Source organism: Aptenodytes forsteri, unplaced genomic scaffold, assembly GCF_000699145.1.
Source record: "Aptenodytes forsteri isolate BGI_AS27 unplaced genomic scaffold, ASM69914v1 Scaffold132, whole genome shotgun sequence".
NCBI classification, from domain to species: domain Eukaryota; kingdom Metazoa; phylum Chordata; class Aves; order Sphenisciformes; family Spheniscidae; genus Aptenodytes; species Aptenodytes forsteri.
Window position 1 is genome coordinate 3,917,630 of NW_008795520.1, and position 15,489 is coordinate 3,933,118.

Sequence of the window (15,489 nt, forward strand, 5' to 3'; positions counted from 1 at the left end):
ATCTTGAGCAATATATCATACTTCTTAATGGTGCAGTTTTCCCGGAAGAGGAAAAAAAAGAGCATGATAATTGTTCTCTGATTTACAGGCAGTTTACAAGATTATAAATATCTGGAAAACATCTGAGCCTTTAGATGGAAGTCTCTGTCCAAATCTGAAATACACAATTCAGGACAATTTCCTGATTTTTAATTTAAAATAGTTCCTTTATACAAGTTGCTTCTAGCTTTAAGTTCCTGTGCAAAATCTAAGATGAGAGATAATTAACTGGCATTTTAAGCTTATTCATAAATATCAAACTAGAATTTGCCACAGAAGAAAAGAAAAGGTTGAAGTTATTACAAAAGGAATTGTAAAAACAGGTTACAGCCTTAAGCCATTGGTCACAGACCCCCAAACACTGTAAAGTTCAAGTACGTCTACATATTACCATACAAACTGAACTCTGAGGGCCTTTTTCTTTTACCAGCTGCATTGAGGAGGTGGCTTTGACATTCCACAACAGACATCCAGAAGTCAGGTTGCCTGATTCAGAAAAGTGAAACCAGACATGAGGTTTTAGGATAGTAATGAATCTGGAATAAACACTTCATACTACTAAAATCTGGTGCTGTGTCTAAAATCCTAACAGCTGTGTCCTCTTTCTTGCAAATGAAATAAGACCGAAGATAGAAGATCAACTTTTTAGGTGATGGAGTCTTTAAGTACTCCCCTAGGACACTACTCAGTGTCAGCAGAAAGCAGCTGAATTGCATCCATCAACATAAAATACATCTTCTCCCACACGAGCAATACCAGGAAAAGTAGTATAGAAAAATCAATGAAACTGTCTCAGGAACAAGCCTGCAGCATTTGTTTATAAAGCAGTTTATCAAAATGCTAGAAACTGAGATATTACAATGTACCCGTGGGCTTTCTGAAAGGGTCCTTCGCGCCACCATCAGTAGGAGCTGCTGCTGAAGCGCGCTTGCTGCTTGATCCCCGGAAGACGGTTCTTGGCTCTCTGAAGTGGTAGTACTAGAGGAGCTGAACTGTATTTCACTGCGCACAGAGGGGAGAAAGGAAAGAGACTGTTTTAAGAAGCAGTATTTTCCTAGTATCTCTGAAACATTACAGGAGGAAGCCTGTAATTACATTACCGGTTGGCTCACAGGACATGGAGCCTTCCACCTCCATACCTGAAACCTAGCCCAGGCCCACAAAGCAGTTACCACCCAAATTCAGATACACATGGTCTACTACATCCGCTGCAGAGAAACAGATACTTCTGTATCATAATTTTTCTCATCCTGAGATGAACACCTACAATGAATCACACTTCAGAAGTGCCTTTTTCTGTCCACTGACAATAATTCAGGTCAAGAGCTGCATATCTACAGAGCAAAACTGCAGGGTAGCTACTGCAGAGATCCTGGATTAGCTTTCAAACAAGCTCATTTAGGTACCAAGCTAGTCTGGCCTCACCTGCACTGAACTCGGTGAGTACTAATTTACCCTACTGAGAATTCAGGCTACAAGAACTTCCTTCTGCCCTAGCAAGATGACAACAATACATGAGCTAATTTACATAAGGCTAGCTCAGGTATCCCCCGTACTAAGCATAAACTCACCCTGGGAGAGCCCTGAACAAGATGCTGGCTTTTTTTCCCCCCCGTGTTTACTGCTTTACGTGGTAGATACAGCACTGAAACAGTTTGCTCGAGGAAATCTTCTGGACTTACAGCAGCAATACCTGTTGGGTTGCAGAAATGGTGTGCTACCATGACACGACTGACTGGGTCTCAGCAAGAATTATACTGAAATGAAATAATTGTTATTTGGGCAAAAGACCTATTTTGAATACTTCTTGCTTATTCTCTTCCAAATAGGGTTTATACATCAGGCACCCCGCTCTGAGCTCATCACCCCCCTGCCTCTGGGTGCCTGCCTTGGGCCCTTATTACTTTCATATCTGCATGAGGTGGAAGCACCTCAGTGCTCATGCAAGGTAGCCAATACCTATTGTTCCTGTTTTCCATGAAGGAAAGACAAGCAGGAAGAAACTAGAGCGATCTGCCTACAGTCAGCCAGGAAGCCTGTGGCAGGGCAAAGAATAAAACTCTCATCTTGCATACCCTATGCTTGCCCCCAAGCTACCTTATTAATTTTAGTCAACTCAACCTTTCTTGCCTTTAAGTGCCAATTCCCAAAGCCTGTCATGTAACCCTTGTTAAGCTCAGCAAAAGGGGCTTTAAAATTGTAGCTGTCCTGCACATAACTGGCTCTTAACTTAAGCTGCAGTGGCTAGCGCTGTGCTGGGATAAGGTTCAATGTCCGAATTACTTAGAAGCAGGACTGAAGAGTCACACAAACAGCTTGAAAGGTGCACACTCTCTCCTTCTCCCCTCCAGGACTTGCTAGCTCTGCCTGGACCAACAGGAACACCAGCAGCCTGAGGATGTCACCAGAGGAGCCATCCTGCCTCTGATCTCTAGTTTAGTTTTATCAAAGCCTTGACTGCCATCAGGCTTGGATCCCAGACCTGATATTCACCATCTGCCACTCCGGCAGAGCTGAGTAGAAATGACAGCGCCCCACGTTCCTGAGCCTAATGGCTTCCCCTGCACTCCCCACTCCTCCTGCTACAGGCAGAAGCATGATCTGCTCCACAGAGTCAGGACAGCTGTCATGTTCCCTTTGGACAGTACTAAGAAATGAGGACTTGGTCCAACACAACCCACTTGATGTCCCAGCCACAAGGCAGCCCTCTGTAAGAACGTATCTCCTTTGTGGGTCTTGTTTAGCACCTTGTCAGCAGTCAATAACAAAAGAGTACAGAAGGGATGGGAACTGATCCAAATCCTGGATCTCAACCAAAAGATTTAGGCAGGAGGAAAGGGGAGGAAGCCTAGAGGCATGCCTCCCAGGAGGAAGATTCCCACAGATATGGCCATGCCTTTTGCATATTTTGAAGTGCCCTACTCAAGGGCGACCTTGTCCAGCTTGAAGGAAAGCAATGGATTTTTGTTTCCTCAGGATGAGCTGTCCTGTTCCTTGTCATTGTGGGTGCAAACCTGGGACTCCCTGTTCACAGCAGGAAAAAGGCAAATGTAGCCCAGGCTATGCAGGAACACTACCCCGGGAATTCCTGCCCAAAAGGCGACCCAACAAAACAGTAGGGGAATAGAACAGTGGCTGCTCATGCCTTCCTAAACGAAGAGCTAATCTCCAATAACTTTCTGCATCTTCAGCTGTCTTTTTACAAAAGCCAAGTGGAGTCAACAGTATTTCTAGATTGGACCATGTCTTTTACCCCACATTTACCAAGAACGGAAATGGCAGAAGGACAGACAGATAGGCCAAGATATTCCCCTGGTACTCTGCTCTATCAGTTCTCAGAAATCAAAATTCTTTTACTCATAAGACTTCTTCCAAGAATAAACTTAAGAGATCAAATCATCTCCCACCAGACTTGAAGATAATCAAAAAGCCAAGAGAGCCCATAGCCTGTTTTCTGTTTATAGAAAAAATTCACAGCTCCACCTATCAGCAACTGGCAGAAGAGTCCGCAAGCAGCTGTGACACTGACTGTGGGAAAAAGTCAGAAACTTCATGGGCCTGAAAAGGCAATTAGGGCAGAGAAGTTGGGAAGGCAGAGCTAGCAAAGCAACAATTCCAAAATCAGAAGCCGTCATCTGGCCTTCATCTGCCTCCTATGCCTTTTATTCATCAGCCTCATCTCTCTGTATCTTCTTACTTTCCTCATCTTCCGTTCCCCTCAGCTTCTGTTTGCTAGTTTTTTCCTCCTTATCCCTATTTTCCACACAACCTCCTTCTGACATTCACTTGCTACCCCCCGATGCTGAACTGCTTGCACAGCTACTTAGAAGCTGTATGTCTCATCTGATGACATCATTATCACACTGACAGCAAATACCAGTAAGAAATGCGATGGTGGTGTTTGTGTTTTTGTAAGCCTATAAACTAGATTCCATAAATTTATTACCATATATAAATAGGAGCAAACACTCTCTAATCATAAAATCATTATAACAGAGCTGATCGCAGTATAACATGGAATCTTACTAAATAGAAAATCTATTCATTTGCAGAATCAAATTAATGTTATCAAGATCTACTACAGTAAACCACACTCCTAATGTAAGCAAAGGTATAATTGAACTAAATTTTGAATAATAAATTATTAACTAAAAATATCTTTGATAAACATACAACCTATGCAGATTAAATGCAAAAGCTACACAGCACCCTCTACTGATAACTGGTCATAAAGTCAGGAATTTTTTTCTGGCTCTTAATTCAGTTTTGTAAGAACACTGAGTAAACATAAGCTAGTTGAGCAATCACATAACACTGAGAATGTTTTAGTATAACCACATAGCACTGGAAAAATCTTCCTTCTCCCTTCCTGATTAGTCTGTAACAGTTGCCGTATACCACTGACAATTTGGCCCAAGCCATTCAAATACAACCCAGCCTAAGTCATGCCCTTTGTTAAGGGATGACTCCTCTTCATGTTTTTTTCCCCATGTTTGCTATGATCGGGTTTGTCACATAATTATCCAGTCTTAACGCAGCTATCACTTTTGCATATTTCAATTTTCTTACATACTTTAAGTTGCTTTTTAGTTTAAGTCTTGTTATTTGGTAGTACAAAGGGGAACTGTAAATCATCTGCTGCTTAAAAAAAGCAGTATCCACAACTAGTGGGTTTAATCTCAGTCCTGAATTGTGCAATACTCTGGTCGGATTAGTGCTGGCAGCTTTGTAGTGGAGACCTAATGAGCAATGAGTAGAGATGTAGCAAGAGGCCTGTGTGATGAGGTGTAAAAGTGATTGGGACATGAAATGGCAGGGAGGCCATTTTAGGTGAGAAGCTGCTGAGGCAGCAGTAGGTAGCAGGTAGACATCATCTTTCAATAAGAATACAATTAATCCAGAATACATATTTTAACCTTCCTTAGTGGTTACTTTTAAGCTAAAGATCTCTCTTAAATCTTGTTCGCATTTTGCTACTCATGCAACAGGATTTGGAGAGGATTTTTGGCATTTGTTTTAACTAGCAATAACAACACCCCTAATGATAATAAGATAGAATACCCAGGTTTACAGAATGGGAAAGCTGGATGTACTGATTTACTGACATAATAGACAGAAAAGGATATAAGATCACTGTTAAAGTTTTGCAAGACTACAAAATGAGCAGTGGTTCCTATTACATTCATTAAGTCGGATACTACATATGGACAGAAAGGCCTTGTAAAGCGTGTTACCAGTAGTGTTGTGGGCAATATGAAGGCAGGAAGTTATGAATGCCTTCTTACTCAGGTGTAAGAATGGGATCCACTCGGTACACTCTTACTTCTCAGTATTCAGATTTTTTTATTTTGATAACAAGCACGTAAATTGATCATTTGTAAGCCTATTACATTTCAGAGCAAAGACAAATGTACTAACAACTTCAAAAACAAACAGCGTGTACTAGCCAATAAACTAGAGGATGCATTTTGAGAAGATGCAGCTTTACTAGAATTAATGCATTAACAGCACGCACGGTTCCATTATCTCCAGAGTCTTAAAACACCCCTTTTCGCTCTCCTTATGAAAGGGTGAGGGGAGAGAAGAGAAGCCAGTCCCAAAAGCTAAAGGACTACCGAAGCTCCTAGTCCTGAGCAGGATTTTGCTGCCATCATGTGGCATTCTGTTGAGTCTCATTCTGTTGAACACACTCACTTCCCTGCCCTGTGTTCACAGACTGAAAGAGAGGCTAAAAAGCCCTACAAATGCAGGAAAGGATTTTAACTGGCCAAGTTAGCACAAGGGTTTTCTCCTGTCCCTAGCAAGCCAGCAGGAAAATGCTACTGAGTTTGCAAAGAATACTCTTCAGAAAAATCAATGGCTTCCTTATAATTCAAACACTACCAGTTTCAGCACGCACATGCACACACCACGCTCATTTAGGTGTTCAAGCAGCACTACGCTCAGGTGACCAGCTCATCTGAAATAACTGAATCCCAAAAGGAACTATATAATATTTGTCTTATCCATTTCAAAATGTGCACGGCTGCAAAACTGCACAACCTGCCAAGCAGCTTTAAGAAATCTTTACAAGTCAGCAGCCTATTACTAAAGCAATGGGCGATCTTTGTTATTTGGGTCACCTTGCTGAGAAATATAAATAAGCTTTAGTGATACAGTATTTTGTCATTCTAAAATGGCATTATGAAACACTAAAAATAATTTTTAAAAAATCTGCTTATAAGTCTACTTTCTCCTATGAGGAATAAACCTCAAAGGTTCAGGGAATTTTCCAGAAATGAACATGCTAAAGTATTAACGGATTTATACAGGAGACATACAGTACTGCTAAGGCATTCAGATACTTTCATATAGTATAATGCACTCAAGCAGCTTATTCAGGGATGTGAATGTAAATCAAATACATTAACTCATTGATTTGAAGTTCTCTCTTTTGCCTGGGGCCAGAAACACTAGCACTCCACAGCTGTACTGGCAGGTAACTTAAATTACTTTCTTAGTACTTGTTAGTCACTATTTTGCTGCAACTACTTCTTTTTAACCTATTGGCCTTGCTGTTGCCAAAAAAAAAAAAATTCTCAAAACAAACAAAAAAATTTAAGTAAAAATTTTTTTCTTAATGGAGTTCTCTATCTGTACTGCAAAGCATTTTAGACTCAAACTATAATATAGCTTCTTAGAAGCCTGGTTTTAGTGTCAGAGCCTCATCTAAAAAAGTGAGGAGTTTAGAAAACCAATTGCTCAGAAGATGCAAAGTGCAATATGAATGCATGAATTGTACTGGTATGGGTGACCCATGTGTAATAATAAAACATACATAAATACAATTATATACATACATAAAATCATATTATTTTAATAATTATATACATAAATTAAAAAATATACATGACCAAGAAAGCAGGAGAAGGCTCAAACTAAAATAATTATTTTAAAGGTATACAGCAAGTTAGGTGTATATATACAATCAATTTCAAGTGAAAGCCCAAGTGTCACTTAGGCAGGAAGGAGAATCTGCAGCTGAGATAGAAAGATTTTTTTTTTCCCTCAGGGCTGGGCAATCATTCTTTCTGCTCCAGTTCTCAAATATTTCAGCTGCATGCCATACATCCATTTCTGTGGCCTATCTTACATATTTATTTTAAACTCCAGCTTCTATTACACATAGGCAGCACAGTAGCATCCTGATGCAATTTATGGCTAATGCTGACTGTTGCCAGACACATTAAGGGATAAACTGCAGCAAGAGGTCCAGCACTTAAACCTATATATGCATTTGAATGAATCAAGTACTTTTGCATCACAAAGTTGAATCGCTGTTGGTAAAAACTTGGACTGTTCTGAAGAGACACCAACTCTCTCTCTTGAAAATCAATACATGCATATAATGATACCATCCTGCACAGAATTGGGAGTTTCAATATGGTTTTCTTCTCAGGAGTTTAACACAGGAGAGAAGGAAATGGGCTCAAGAATACAAGCAGTATTCTTATAAATTGCATTCGCTAAAACCCAGAGTATTTCTTGAAAAAATATAATTGGCCAAATGCTTCCACAGCTTGTGTGCGCACAACTCCAGTTGGCTTTAGAAGATCTAATACTTGATTTGAGAGACAGAATTGGCCTATCGTCAAAAAGCAGCCCTTAGCTTTTTTCCTACTCAAGAAAAAAAACATTTTTCCTTGGAGCTACACACATTTCAGTTTTTTAGCTAACACAGAGAGCATTCCCTGGTTGGCATGGACATATCCACATCAGGATTTTGTGTATGGACCACCTTCTGTATTTTCTGAAATGTAGTTAACCATAGCACTTACGTGTCTGCACACACAAAGAAAGCTCTCTGCTTTAAATGGAAAAAATTGCAAGGATGCAGAGAAAAGTGCTCAAACACCCATAAATACTATTGGGTATCTAGCATGACCCTACACTGGCACGCTCTTCAGGGATGTTTAATGGTCTGTTCTCATCTCAGATCTGAATACCCATGAACACGTCAGAGATGGACGGCAATATACCTGAGCAAAACAGCATAGGAAAAATGCAAAGCATTTTTTGGAAATAAATCCAGCCCTTCTTGAAATTAAATTTGTTCACATTACCTAGCAAAATGCTATGCTGAAATAAAAATCATGGTGATAGATAATCAGTAAAACTTATGGAGGAAAACATCTGAGTCTCACAGTGCTATCATGCCTGTGAACTGCTTCAGGCAGTACCATGGAAGTTTTGGATAGTTTATTCCTGATTGGGAATATTTGCAAAATTATTTGAAGCAGAAAAGCAGAAAGAACAAATAATTTGAATGCATAATCATTACAGCATTTCACAGATTATCATATGAATATAGCCAGTTATTTAACAACTTTATACCTAACAGTATTATATTTTGATATTGGATGTTGTGTTCAAGGTTTCTCCAAACACTATTCCTTTCATTACTAAGAACACAATTTTACACATGGTAAAAAAATTAGAATACATTTCTGGTAGGAGCAAAAATACATAGAAACTGTCAAAATAGTAGTGTTACATTAGTGCCCTCAAGTTGATTGGAAGCTTACCTTTTCTGTCTTTCACAACATAAGTGAAAGCAGCAGATACAGAGCGAAAGCAAGATACAGGCTATACACTCAGGCAGTGTATCATTTTAGTACTTGATACTTGAGAAAAGAAACTGCAACAGTTTACATTAGTTGAACAGAGTTTTTCCATAGATGTGAAATCAGGAATGACAACATACCTATAGATCAACCTCTTATATTCACATAATTTAGAAAGACAGAGCAGTATTTCATACACATGCTGAGGACACCTACGTTACTGAGAGGTATCAAATACTGACAACGTTTTTCTTCACTGTGTATGTACACACACACACACTGAAGGTGCTCAACCTAAGAAACAAGGGCCCCAGTATGCAAAGAAAGCACATTTAGAAAAAAATAAACATTTAAAAATATATTAGCCTTGTACAGCAAGTATGCACAGAATATATGATTGCTGTTAAATTTCTATATTGGCATTGATATATACTTTATGGCCCTGTTAGCTTCTGTACTGGGGACAGATCATGCAACTCACGCAAAAATCATTAATTCTACTATTGTAATTACTGTAATTTTAGGGGCTTATGCTTTCACTGATATTCATAAGCCACTTTACATGTAATGCCTAGATAGCATGATAGCTCACATTTATCTTTTTGACTGCTTATCAAAACTGACTCAGTTATTTAATTACAAGAGACATTCAAGGTAATTAAAGAAATTCCTGGGAAACGTCTGCTTTCTGTCACAGAGTGGGAGAAAAGGTGTGTCAGTGACACCTCCTTATTTGCAAGACATTTATTAACTCTGACTTGTTTCTCCTGACCCCAGAAAACAGCTATACACCTCTAACAATGCTTTAACGTATACATTCTTTCAGCTCATTTTTTTAAGGATGTATTCTTGTTAATGATTGTGGGTTTTACTTTGTATCACCAAACTAATGGGAAGAATTTTAACTTGAAATTGTAACTGTTCTATACAGGTAAGGTGTAAACCTAGTGGCCATCTGGTGAGAAGTCAAACTAACCATGCAAAAAGGCAGTTCATGCTTATACGAGGCATCCGTTTTACACAAATGTGAACTTTCTCATCCTTATCTGCCTTTGCAGAAGCCAAGCACCTACTCAAAACACACAGCATAGGAACATTAAGGATTCACTGTAAAAGAGACAAAGGCCGGTAAAGAACTTACTGCAACGGGGCAGAAGAATGGTTTTCAGGATGAGAAAGCTGTTTCCGATTTCTCACTCCAAAACAGACTCAAATGGTCTTTCCGTAACTAGTTTCTAACATAATCCATGAGCTGAGAATCCAGTTTACACTTTGTCTTGTCAAAACCTGTCACAAAGCAATCTATGGCTAGAGGTGAAGTTGGCAAGGTAATGGGAGCATCAAATTTAGAGGCAATTAGCTCAGCAGAGAACCTATTCCACAGGGACTGCTGGCAAGAGGTGTTGCTGGCAAGATAACAGACAAAAGTGGAGTCAGGGTAATTACATGGACAATAATTGGGGAATTGATTAGCTACCTGCCAATGTTTAAATAACTTACCAAACTCAGTAACAAGAATCACCTGCCAAAGTGAGGGTTAAGATGGAAAAGGAATTATCTTTTTTTGGCGATCATTACAACATAAAAACCTCCTTTAACTTTAACTTGGCTAACTTCAGTTTTTAAATATTTTAAAAGCTGGACTCCTGGACCGGTGAGAAACAATTTGGTGAGGGACAAATATGGAGACAATTTGAAACAATTCTAATTCTCAGTAACCTTTGGCAGAATTAAGGGATAATTTTAGAAATTATTAATAAGAGACTGTTTATGCTACATTTGAGCAGCTCTGAAAATTTCCAGGACAAGGACTGCAGGTACAGGTAGTATCTTTCATTAGGACAACTACTATAGTTGAAAATGCAAACAATAAAACTAAAAAATAAAAAAAGAAGAAAAATTAGAATCTGGTGGAATATATATTAACATTGGTAAACTGGAGAATACTCCAAAGATCATCTCACAACACTGCAGAGCCAAAAAAGAGGTGATGGACTGCCGATACTTGACAAGACAAAGTGTAAATTCCCTCAAACAGTATTGCTTCCAATGTCAAGGAGTCTCTGAAGGAAGAAAGCACAGACTCCTTCAAACTTGGACATCTGCTTTTTCTGGCACATTGTAATCCATGGTTGTCCACCTAGCCCTTTACAAGCAAAGGAAGAGCAGCAAGCACGCAGAAGTGAAGAACAAAAAAAAAACCCATAACACAGCATCACTTCTGTGACAGAGCGGCATTGTTAAAATCTTGCATTATTTGTGAGAAATGGATTTCAGAAGCCATGCCAAGAAGATAAAATGTTTACAGGCCGTAGAAATGCTACTTTAATTTCAGTTCCTAATAATCTGTTGTGAAATGCCAGACCGGTTAAGACTTTACTACTGGAGCAGACAATGGTAGGACTCAATAGACAGAAATAGCAAGTTATAATTTGAATTTAAGATCGTTAAACATTAGTCTGCCTCAAGGCTTTCTTTAATGGCTTCTTTTGAGTAATATTTAAATACCTTCTCCAGTTTTGCATAACTTAGTTACAAGGTATTTACCTATGGCCAATTCATAAGGCAATTACACTATTCTTGACAAACCAGCCAGAGTTCCTACCATCCCCACTGAAAGTTGCCTCCCCCTTCACCAGCCGCAGTGTTACCCAGAAGAGCCCATGGCTCCTAGCAAGCCAGCGCCTCTGATCTGCTGCTTCTCCCAACAACACCCCCAAAGCAAGAGGCCTCTTGCCATCACCTGGTCTGGGCCCATTCTCCTCCTCATAGAGGAGCACATCAGGACATGGTCCATGCACATCCACATAGTTACTCCACTGGCTCAACTCAGTTTGACATTTTCCCCTTTAGGAGCAGCTTAATCTTAACACTATAAAGCAAGCATGATTGGTGAAAAGCGTTTTAAGAGCTTATACACATCTACTGCAGGCCTATCTATTGTTCTCCATAAGCTTATTCTAGAGTCCAAAATCTGGGCTCCCCAAGATCAAAACCCTATCCCTCCTATTCAAGGACGATGCCACCTCTTATGTCCAGGCATTAATTTTCTCCTGCATCCTTTGACCTCAAAATCTATTTTGGATGGCTCATTAATGGATTCAGACACCAAGCCTAAAGCTGTTGTTTCTGCACTGTCTCAAGTACTCATGAAGAAGCACTGTCACAGTCATCATCTTCTCCTTAGTTAACTTTCTGATGGGCTGGGAGATAAGACAGGGACACCTCAGAGGTGCTTTCCGTGTCTTTCTCCTAATATCCTTTCGTACCAGCAGCATCTCCTGTTGGTATGGACTACTCGCACAACGAACATCTCCACCAGAGGAAGGCCCACCCTCAAGGGAATAATTTCCGTCAAGAGCTCTCCACAGACAGACATACAGAAGAGACTAACTGAAGTGATCATTGATTATGCCTTGTGCTTTATTTTATTCTATTTGCCTTTTTCTTCAGTAATAAATCATCAGTTAATAACTGTGATTATTTGGCTTATCTTTAACCATGGATAAGAAACTAACCTGACATAAGTGATGTGCAAAAGCCTGCAGGCGGGGATAGGGGAAAGCGGGAAGGAAAGATGCCTCATTCCTGAACTGTCTTTAAAGCAGATTTGCCCCTCTGTTTTCTATATGCTGCAAGTGTTCCATATTGTCTAAATACAAAGCTACTTGATGGTGAACACATGAAGAAAAAACAAAACCCCTTCCCATGCTACCCTTCAATCTATGCACACATGGTAGGAACTGCCCATTGAACAAACAGCTCTCACTAACCTCTCTGGCCTAAACATACTACAAACTGCCCTTGCAAAAACCAGCTTGAGCACACTTTATGCTTCCTTGTCCCCTTTCCTTATTTTTCATGTGAACTTCTGCTTTGTACTTTCCTTCACGCTGCTCTGTTCTTGGAAAAGCTCTTGTGTTCTGTCTTCCCACTGACTCCCATACAGAAACAGTCCTGGGAACCCACTCCTCTTTGCTGATTTGTTCCGTTCCCCAGTCTGAACTGCCACTGTACTCCAAGATTTCCAGCAAAGGTGCTGATCTTTAGAAATCAAATGCATGTAAATGGCTGCAAAGAATATCTGAACTTGCTTTTGTTAACAATGTTTAGCAGACCCCTTAAAAATAATTCACATCCCTAGAGGTCTGCAAACCATAAACTAAAAAACAGCACTTAACATAGTACAGGAAGACACAGATGTCACATAAGCATCTAGCAAAGACAGATTCAGAAGGACTTCTTATATGAGAAGGAAGATTGTTCTTCTTTTGATAAAAAACAGATCAACTGACAAATGTCAGGGGACTGTAAACTATTTCTGAATTTAGGACAGATTCAAGTTCATAGTTATATGATGGAGGAGGAGGGGAGTATTCTGTGCAAGGTGAAACAAAGTTGCAAGAGCTAAATAGCCCCAAAGTAAAATGTTTGATTTTAGGTCAAAACCGAGCTCTACCAGGTTGGGTTGGTTTTTTTTTTTGCTAAAGACAGACAGAACATTTCTACTGCAGATGAACTCAAATTTTTTTTTTTTGATCTTTGCCCACTGACTGTTAAAAAGCATTATTCTCATGTCTCTCATCCTAAAATGCTAACACTGTTCTTAACGTGGTCCCAAGCTTTTCAAAAGTCTCCATTGAAAGCCAAACACTTGAAGAACAATATTTACTATTAACAATGACCCGTCTCACCCCCTCACTCAACTTTTCCAAATGTTGTATAACAGTATGAAAAACAAAGTTATTTAATAAGAATACTTATGAATAGTTAAAATTCTTTACAGATATGCAAACAACAGAACACATACGAGAGTGTGGAAACCACAGTAACGAATATGGGATTTACGTGGATCACTATGAAAAGACCTTTGAAAAAAGAAAATTGTTTGGATACCTTTTCAGAGAGGCAAACTATCATTAGAGATTTCATGCAAGGTGAAAGGCTCTGCTGCTAGAATCCACAGGAAGCAGTGTCACTGGCTGATACTGACACAGCACTAAAAATCTACAGAGGACCCAACAAGCATGGGAAGCAAGCAAGACAAGGTTGAGAGAATAGCTAGTAACAGTCCCACTTACTTTGTTTTATTTACAATCTTATTTATAATCGCCACGCTTGACTTTGGCTATTCCCAGAAAGTAATGAAAGCACACTGGACAGTTCTGGTTTTCTTTTTCACTTTTCCTTATCAATATTCTTACAAAGCAGTCACTGTTTTAACAGAAAAAAAAAATGCATGCTTTGACATCTCTAGAAGAGGTTAACACATTTATTCTCCAGTACTCCTCTTCACATGCATCTTTCACAGCTACCATCAATTTCATAGCTTCTAGCAATAAAAACTTTTAACATTTCTAAAAAATAAGGGCTTACTTACTGAGCATTTGAAATACAATCACAATTTGATAGCTGATGTCGAAAATTTCCTTCCTTCTGACAGCCAGCCTTTAAATAACAGGATCTAATTTCCCCTTCAGAAAATAGAGGAAAAAAATCAGTTCACTGATATGATCATTTGTTTTACACACAAAGTTTACAAAAAATACATTTTAGGTCAGGCACATTTATAAATATAGTCTTCAGTCTGTGCACTAGGCTTATTTTAGACTTCAGAAAGCAAATTAACATTTGAACAACTGAAAACCTGAGACAAATCAAAACACAGAAGTTACAGTGAAAATTTAAAAGGTATGTAAAGTAAACGCAAAGCCCATCTATCAATATAAGTTCGCTGTAAAATGTGAAATCATCAGATTTTTTTCTTTCAGTTCACAAAGGTGAGGTCAGGAGGTACAAAGCAGGGAAAAATTCTGCTAAAAGTGTAGCCACTGCTACTCCCTCCTTGCATATGCAGCAAAAAGTGAAGGGCCACTGCTCATTGATCCAGAGGTCGTGCCATCTGCCTGACTCACAGCTGCTGCTCTTAGCCCACGGCACACCAGGAGCTGCAGGGCTGCAAGCAGGGCCAGAAGGAATTGGCAGGAAACCAAAGCATCTCAGGGGTCACGAACCCAGCTACCATGAGCACTCATTCCACACTGGTTTTGAAGGCAGCTTTAAGGGCTTTAAGCCTTTAAGGCTTTTGGGACAGCTGCCTTTCAGAGGTATGGGCCAGTACCTCACAGGGCACTACACAGAGCTCAAACAAACCACCACCAAGTATACTACAGCTTCAGCCTCTAGGAATAGCTGCAGAGCAGCAGCATACCAAGCACAAGCATGGGGCAAGACTAGGTCACTCATTAATTCTCTTGAAAGGGGTAACAGACCACAACTCCGAACAACAACCACCACCACTTTATCAGAGATAATTCAGTCTGAGCCAGCTGAAGAACAAAACAGTAAAAAGGAGGAACATTTTGCCCAGCCAGGCCAGTGCAAAACTCACAAGGCAGAAAACACCAGGGTTTCTTCTGCAAAGAAAGTAGTCATCTTCTGGCCTAGCCAGCTGTCCTGGTTTCAGCTGAGATAGAGTTAATTTTCTTCCTAGTAGCTGGTATAGTGCTGTGTTTTGAATTCAGGATGAAAATAATGTTGATAACACACTGATGTCTTAGTTGTTGCTGAGCAGTGCTTACACTAAGTCAAGGACTTTGCAGCTTCCCATACTGCTCTGTCGGTGAGGAGGCTGGAGGTGCAGAAGAAGCTGGGAGGGGACACAGCCAGGACAGTTGACCCAAACTGGCCAAAGGGACATTCCATACCGTATGACATCATGCTGAAGAAAAAACTGGGGGGAGTTGGCTGGGAGGGGGCGGGGCCACTGCTCAGGGACTGGCTGGGCATCAGTCACCAGGTGGTGAGCAATTGCATTGTGCATCACTTGCTTTGTATATTCTTTTAT

At 39.9% G+C, this 15,489-nt stretch overlaps 1 protein-coding gene across 1 annotated transcript in view; it reads right to left on the reverse strand.

The window, feature by feature from the left end:
* The window catches only part of PCNX2 (pecanex homolog 2 (Drosophila)), a 153,489-nt gene that overhangs the window by 119,440 nt on the left and 18,560 nt on the right, over nucleotides 1-15,489 (reverse strand). The window contains exons 8-9 of the mRNA XM_019472707.1: nucleotides 14,023-14,116; nucleotides 906-1,041 (exon numbers count right to left, since the gene is read on the reverse strand). Of these exons, the coding sequence (XP_019328252.1) occupies nucleotides 906-1,041; nucleotides 14,023-14,116 (230 nt within the window). The remainder of the gene's footprint in view (nucleotides 1-905; nucleotides 1,042-14,022; nucleotides 14,117-15,489) is intronic.